This window comes from Gymnoscopelus braueri, assembly GCF_963280865.1.
Source record: "Gymnoscopelus braueri genome assembly, chromosome: 8".
Classification (NCBI taxonomy): domain Eukaryota; kingdom Metazoa; phylum Chordata; class Actinopteri; order Myctophiformes; family Myctophidae; genus Gymnoscopelus; species Gymnoscopelus braueri.
Genome location: NC_137609.1, coordinates 26276860 through 26285259, shown reverse-complemented (window position 1 = coordinate 26285259; position 8400 = coordinate 26276860). Strand labels below are relative to the sequence as shown.

The window sequence follows — 8400 nt, the reverse complement described above, 5'->3', positions numbered from 1 at the left end:
AATGGAGTCGATCAATCATGTACAAAGGATAAATACATTTATTGAAACACTCTTTATGATGGACAAAACCATAACTTGAAAAAAACCAAATTTTGGTTTTTTCAAGTTATGGTTGCTTATATAGGGCTATGCACATGTGTCATGTGACACTGGCCAATCACAGTCCTGAATAGGCTGTGATTGGCCAATCACAGCGCAGGATAATTCTACTAATTTCCTGGGCCCAGATCACAGCGCAGGAAAATGTACATTTTTCCAAATCTCACTTATAGGGGCGGTTTCACCGCCCAAAAACATACCTCATAATTGTACTTAAGTACAGTACTTAAGTAATGTACTTAGCTACCTACTTTACACCACTGCTGGGTAGGGGTCAGGGGTAACTCTCAAAATCTGAGGGCCTCTGCTGCATTTAGATGTAATTCTTGTAATGCGGTACTGTGGCCGCGAGATGACAGCAAAGAGTCTAGTGGGTCGAGATTGCTTGACATTTACCTACGACAAGACAAGTACACTTTATCTCGTCTTCGTTTAAGCTTAATATGGGGAAATAATACAGCAGTCAAATCGTTAATGATGCGATCACTACTATTATTCCAAACTGCGTCGCCAACGTCGAGACTCTAGAAAATGTGAAACATGGTGAGGTTCTCCTGCAGAAACAGGTTCTACAGAATGCAGGTCCCTAAACGTCCGCCCATCAGTGTTGCCATGTCGGCTTATTATAAGCGACTTTGGGCTTCTTTTTCTGTAAAGTTGTTTGTAAATATTGGAAGTTATTACGGGCTGCGGTTTTTTGGGCTTGTTTCTAAAGCTTGCTTACTTAATTTAGGCTTGCTTCCAAATGTTTTCATTATTATTTAAACCAGTGGTTCTCAAATATTTTCATAAATGTTTTGTGGCCAGGGGAGCATTCGTGTTGTTAGAATTTTTCCCAAAATCCAAATATTCCACATTTTATTGCAAGAGTTTTTGAAAATTGCAGATCTACAAGCGGACTCAGTGCCCTCTACAGATCTGGAGGATTTGAAATTACCATTAACCAGGGAACTCACTAACGCTCTGAACCAGGGCTAGCCACTGTGCAATGGTCTCCCACTGTGGCCTTCTTCTGGGCTTGTTTTATCCTAGACCTGGTTGCTTATTTCTCTCACAAAACATGGCAACACTGCCGCCCACAGGGCAGGGACAGAAAGGTGTGTACGGCAGGGTGACTGTTTCACTAGATGCGTAACCTGCCACACACTTCCGATTATTGTTCGCCATTCTGCACGGAAACACGTTTATGATTCTCTCTCTAAACTATTTACATGTCGGGACTTGAATAGAAGTTTTTTTTGTTAACCTGCTGGAGTATTAAAGGGCAGAATAAATCAACAATCCTATATGTATCAGATATGGATTCAGATGTGTGTTCTTTTGGTGCCAGGTGAGTCTGAACAACTTCCTTCAGCTTGTGCTTCATCGGTATATGCGATTACATATATCATAGATCTATAGTGGGATCTGTTCATGTTTAACAAGTGTTTATCAACACAACAGTAGGTTATTAGCACACTGACACCAATGATTTCCAATCGCCAAGCAGAGAGAGAGAGAGAGAGAGACCTGTGGTGTCTCCCACGAGTAGTATTCTCAGTAAGCTGAGAAGTCCTTAAATGTAAGTTTCTAGATACACGAATTAAACTCTTAATATAGTTAAACGGTCTTTATTTGGATTGATGTACTTCATAGCTGTTGGAAAACAAATGTGTTGCAATAATAATACACAATACAGCCTATCTAAAGTTATAGATCTATATCAAAGTAGCTAAAGGGATGTTTTCTTGTCCTAGTTGTGCTTCGCTTCTGCTTGAGTAGTCTTCAAGTTCAGATCAAGAGCTGTTTATATAGGCATACTATTAGAGTGAATGATACTGTTGAATTACATTTCAGTGGGCGGGGTGTGGTGTTGAGGACTCAACAAGGAGTCTTGATTTTCTGGTGTGTTAAAAATGTATAGGCCTTTTGCCAGGATGTTATCAGATCTAAGATGGAATGTGACTGGGAATGGTTCAACATTTTGTTTTTAAATCAGATATTTTAGTTAATATGGAGAAGTCATGTGTATGTATATGCACTATTCAGTTTGAGTAGCAACTGACTAGGCTAATAATAGCATTGATTAATCTAATTTCACCTTGTTAAGAGTGGTTGGATATTCCTGCTTGTGTGTTGACAGTAGTCCTTTCAGTCTTCCAATCCCCTCAGAAGTGGTCTCATAACAGGAATGTCACTTTGGGATCTCACAGTGGGTCAGTGTGGTCAGACAGTGGCACAACACCCATTAATCACTAACACCATGGTCTCAAGAACCCATGAATGATATTGAACCACCTATTATTGTATGGATAGGATCAGGATAATATGTTTCTTTTGTGTTTTAGAATGTACAAATTCCAAGACGCTTTGTTTGGACAACATATCTACTATTTCCATTCCTGATGTCGACATCTTAACTCAGGCTCCATTTCGCCCTCTGGGCTCAATACTGTCATTAATGATTAAGCTGTGCAACTGCATTCATACAGTACCAATGTTTCCTCATGAACTCAGGCATCACCTGTATCTATCTGCCTTTTAGATTGCATCGTCCTGGTGTAAAGTAATGGCAAATTAGTTTCCAGGAGCCAACACTTTTTTCAGGGGGACTGAATGCAATAAGAGCTTAACAACGTCATGAACACTTGAGTTTTAGGCACCATTTTACTTTCAGTGACATGTTTTAGAAATACAACAAGAATCAGTGAACACCAGAGATATGAGGCCGTGCACTTCCCCCAACAGTCAAGGACTTTTGTGGGCTTTTTTTCCTTCACCTCGCTATGTAAACAGAGGAAGGAGTGAACTGTTGTTTTGAATGAGAAGTTACATTACGGTCATGTTCTCCTGATAGTTGTGTCTGTCTGTCTGTCTGTCTGTCTGACAGACAGACAGACAGACAGACAGACAGAGCCACATTGAGAGAGTGCATATCTGCTATTGTGTGCATATCTGTGGCGTTAATGTTATGTTAAGTATTCTCTCTCACTGGCTTGTTGCACAGGGCTGCTGCAGGTCAACGGGATAGAGATCTTCACTACAAGTGAGGTGGAAGCAGTCAACGGGACGAATGTCAGACTGAAATGCACCTTTAAGTCGAAATACCCTGTTTCATCCAACACTGTGACTGTATCCTGGACCTTTCATCCCCTTACCCCAGGACCAGAGGAGTCTGTGAGTGACAACAGTGATCTTTATGAAACCCACACATGGTTTTAATATAGCACACTATTTTGCCTGTGTTGCATCTGCACGTTGTTAATGTGTGTGTGTGTGTGTGTGTGTGTGTTTGTTTGTGCATGTATGCTAGGTGTACTACTATCAGGAGACACCATATCCTCCCACAGGGGGGCGTTTTAAGGATCATGCCGTGTGGTCAGGGGACATCGCGAAGCAAGACGCCTCCATCACGCTGCATCAGGTTCCGCCTACCTTTAATGGCACCTACATCTGCCAGGTGCAGAACAAGCCAGACGTGCACGGCAAAAATGGAGAGATCAACCTTAAGGTCGTCAACAAAGGTCACTTTGCAAGTCCTGCCAATCAGTGTTGCTATGCTCATTTGGGATGTGCTTGTACTGTATTTTAATGATGTGACGCGCACGTCGCTTAACAACTACACTATAGGTCACACAATGGACCATTGATATGCATCTAGGCTAATTCCTATGTTAATGTACCTGGTGTGAGTCGGGAGCCTTTGTAAACTTTGTTTAAGTGTGAATTTAAAGTAGTTTTAAATCTATGCGTGTGCCTGCGCGTGCTCCTGGTCAAATAGGTTCTTGCACGCCGTGCAAGGCCGTCCAGTGAGCATTGCACCCCTGCTGCCAATTGACAGCAATTGTATCTATAGAATATTTTAGTTACTCCAAACCAACTGTAGGCAAATATTATGAGTCAATAATTTTCCATCATCAAATCACTACTATGATTGTACCTACGGCTGGGCAATTAACCAACAAATTATCGAAAACAAATCGACACGAAATAATTCTAATAGATGTTTTTGTAATCGACTAAATCGACTTGGTCTGGCCTGTTTTATACTTCTTTGTACAATAGTGGCATGGAAAAACAGCGGAAAATAACCGATCTACAAGCTCACATGTTGCATCACGACACACTGAGTTTATAGTTCTGCTACTGTCACTATGTAAAAAAAATAACCATTCATTAATCGTAACCAAGGCAAAGATTTTACATAATCATGATTATTTGAAGTCACATTCCTCAGCCCTAATTGTGCCTGTATTTTGCGTCTGTGCAGTGGCCCTTTCTGACTTGGGCATCCTGGCAGCAGCGGTGGGAGGAGCCTGTGGGTTAATCCTCATCCTTTTGGGCATATTCGTGTGGGCGAAGTACTACAGGAAGAGACAGTCCGACACAGATGTGGAGATGCATACACGGGAGCAGGATTGGAAAGACCCCACAGTGTGGTGAGAGCAGCTGCTCTTCTCCCCCCCTTCTTCTACTGATGGGTGTGGAGTCTGCAGGGGTTGACTTTGTGGAAAGACTGGTTGGGTGTTTGGAGTGACCTTTTTTCTACCCCCCCCCCCCCCCTCCCTCTATTGTGAACCTCCCTGAAGTCTTGTAGTTTACAGCAGTATTAGGGTTAAAGTGCACTTACTGTTTACTTTGAATGCAGGTCTTTTAAGCACACTGGATATTTTACCTTTTTCCCAAAAAGATATTAGTGATTGTAGGCAGAGTTACTGTTCTTACAACTGATTTTCATTGTTTTATCATTGTTTTTAAATCATAGTGTACAGACATGGATATGGTGGGTGGAGTTTTCTAACAAAAGTGCTGTTCTTGAAGCTTGTTCACTGACCTCAATTCACAGCTGCAGAGCTACAAGTACATTAAGAGGCTCTTTAGACCACTGGTTCCCAAACACTGGGTCGGGACCCATTTGTGGGTCGCGACTGCATTTTTATGGGTTAGTCCCTTAATTTTTTTGTTTCCTACATTTTCTATTGAATTATTATTATTATTAAAAAAAAATCATTAATTAGAAAACAAATGTCTAAGAAGTAGTGAAAATAACCGATCTACAAGCTTACAATGCTGCGCGACGCGACGAGTTGTGAGCTTGTAGATCTGCTATTTTCACTCGTTTGGGTCCTGGGGAGACATCTTTTCTTTTGGGACTTGAGCTAAAACGTTTGGGAACCACTGCTTTTGTCATCCCTTTATTATAAATGACTGAATCACTCTCATAGCAACAAATGAATCCTACAAAGGGTTAATATCAAAGCATTATGTTTAACCACACAATTTGTCATCATCTGTTTGCAAATCTACTCACATTTATGGGATGACTTAAATGTATAGTATGTATCTATCTATTCTACAGTATGTAATTGGTGCAAATTTGAATGCAAATTTCTCCCTAAAAGTAAGCAAAATACTCTCTAACTCTGCTGTGAATTGAGGCAGGTCAATTCTTTTACCTAATATGCTTGTGTCTGTGGGTTCTTATACTTTTTAACATGTTTTAAGTGCAGAGGACTCGTGCAGGCAAAGCTTTTCCTTACATTACACACAAAAAAACAAAACAAAAACAGCCAAAATAACAGTTTTTTCAATATAACAGACAACCCCACCTTAAACTGTTAACATACAGTATAAGAAGAAATTAGCGCATCAAGGCCAGTGACTATGACCTATGATGAAGAGTTGTTAGAATGGTCTCTTTGGTTCAAAAAAGTGGAACAACATCCATACTATAAAAAAAAAAGATGAGTCCAAGGCACTCACAGAATACTTTATTATGAACTAGCCTGGTATTAAAGCTTTTTGACTTTATTAACCCATTTAGACATGAGGCCGATTCTAAAAACACCTTCTAAATCCTGACCTACATTTTACAAGAAAATCTAAAAAATTATGTTGCTATATACTGTACATAGCAACAATCAGGTATAGTTACAAATAGGCGTTCCCGCCCTAAATGGGTTAAGAGTGACTTGAACTCATCTTTTTTATTACGACAGTTTTTGAATATGTTAAATGAAGTAATATTGTAGTAATCATTTGTCCACTAATGGACGCAGTGCATCAGTTCTTTGTGGTGGTCTGGAGGGAAGATACTGTACACTAAGTCTGGGTTCATTCCAAGTCAAGAAGTCTGGATTTTGGATTCTCCGTGGTTTCTTCTCTCTTTCTGTTCTGCTTTTGGACATTTGGTGAGGTAAACTAACACTAACGTCTTGTTGTTCATTTATTACATCTTGGATGGCATATCCGTCTAGGGATGCAAGAGTTAATCGAACTAATTGATTTAATCAATTGTAAAAAGAAATCGATTATTAATAATTTAATTTAATTATCCATTAGTAATCAATCCCTATTTTGGGCATATTATTGGTGAAAAGTAAACAAAAAAGAAATACATAAAAAATTGTTAAATTAGCCAATCGACAAGATTACGTGTTGCAATGCAACATGTTTTGAGCTTGTAGATCGGCTATTTTAACTTATTTTTGCAAGATCCCATTGTGCGAAAAATAATGCTTAAATAGTTCATCGATTTGTTATGTAAATGTTTTATAAATCGATTACCGGTATTCGATTCATTGAAAAATTAATCTATAGAATAATCGTTAAGAAAATAATAGCCGTTAACATCTGTGTGTGGGGGTTTATCAGTAAACCCGAAGAAGCAATTCATCTGAAAACAGTGGAGAAGGCGATAGAGGTTGAAAGTTCAGATGAAGAGGCAGAAGCAAGCAGTGGAGATGGAGAGGGAGAAGAGGAGGAGGAGGAGGATGACGACGACGGCGGAGATGATGACAATTGATTCAGGTTCACTCCATTGATGGGATAAACCTTTCCTGTCATATCACTATTCATTATAACATACAACTAATGCCCTATTCTAGACTGTCATATGACAGTGTCACACAAATGTAGTGTAATCTACAAACTCACATGTTGCTGTGCGACGATTTATGAGCTAATAGATGCTATTTATGCTACTTTTGAATTCTTTAGTATAATCTTTTTTATTGAAAATGTGCAAATATGACATGCCCAAAATAGGGATGCCGGGTTGAAAGTGGTTAAGTCTGTATGTCTGTTTTATAAATATTTAACCAATGAAAAATATAGAGCTTTGACTAAACGACTGTACATTGTATACTTTGGAACACATGTTTTTCTTCCTGAAAAGTAACAGTTTTGGACATGCAAGGTTTCTGCCTGACAGCAACATTATTTAAATTTTGTCAGGCATGTGAATGTACTACTGTGTACTGTATATGTCAGAGTTCAGTGGTTGATGTAACTGACAATGGATTTCAAAAGTTTTATGAATGCTGGTCGACGCGAGTCTCAGTTATTATGGGAGATAACAAGAACACTGCCATCACTTATGATGTTTTGTTGATGTCAATTTTCAACAGATCCAAATTTGGAAATATGAATTTCCGTTCTGGGCAGGTGGACCCATAGAGTTAAAAATAAGGGTGGACCACAGTTAGTTTTTATTCTTTCTTTTGTTTCCTTTTCTTTTAATACACATATTCCCATTTTCCACATTATACAACTCACACTACACACACACACACACACACACACATATACACACACGTACGTGAGGGGGCTTGGTAGAAATAGAATGTAAGAATCAGTGCAGCCCTTTTAAATGTTATTGCCTAATGCCCTCCATGAACCTATCCATTGTCATCAATGGTCCACCAGCGTAGTATTAACCAGAAAACCAATAGATTGTGCAAATTATTTTATTAGATTTTGTGCATATTTTCCTTAATAAGCATTGTTACGTTTTTATAAATTGTCTTTTAACTGTTTCACATATATATTTATATGCCATATTTCTTTTAATAAAAATGGTATTTTTTGTTCTTTTTTAGATTACAAGAACGTATGTATCTGTGTCGATCATGTCATAAGCCACTCCTAGACAATAAAAATCCTTTTGTGTAAATGTATCCATTTGGAACTCAGATTGTACAAATGGAAACCAAATGGACCTATTTAGCGCGGGAACCATTATTTGTAACTATACCTTTCAAGACGGGAACCCCTTTTGTGGTTCTTGTTGCTATGTACAGTATATAGTATATATATAGCAACATAAATGTTTTGTAATTTTTGAATAAATATTTGAAGTTTTTCAGGATTTAGAAGGCGTTTTTAGAATGGGCCTCAGGTCTAAATGGGTTAAGGGACCATTTAAAAACATTTGTACACTCAAGGTCATTACACAACTGTGTCTGCGAACGGCGTGCGTCAAAATACTTCATTTGATGGGAAAGTTGTGACAACCTTGGACTGTATAAGTATCTCTGAGAG

The 8400-nt window shown here is 38.8% G+C and overlaps 1 protein-coding gene across 1 annotated transcript; it reads left to right on the top strand.

Annotated features, from left to right (window-relative positions):
- The first annotated feature begins 1190 nt into the window (after nucleotides 1-1190).
- Nucleotides 1191-8036, top strand: LOC308090262 (myelin protein zero-like protein 2). Its single transcript, XM_080435339.1, has 5 exons — nucleotides 1191-1429; nucleotides 3086-3255; nucleotides 3392-3602; nucleotides 4349-4517; nucleotides 6733-8036. Exons 1-5 carry the CDS (start codon nucleotides 1387-1389, stop codon nucleotides 6881-6883), a joined length of 744 nt encoding a protein of 247 aa, XP_080291465.1. The 5' UTR covers nucleotides 1191-1386; the 3' UTR covers nucleotides 6884-8036.
- The last annotated feature ends 364 nt before the right edge of the window (nucleotides 8037-8400 follow it).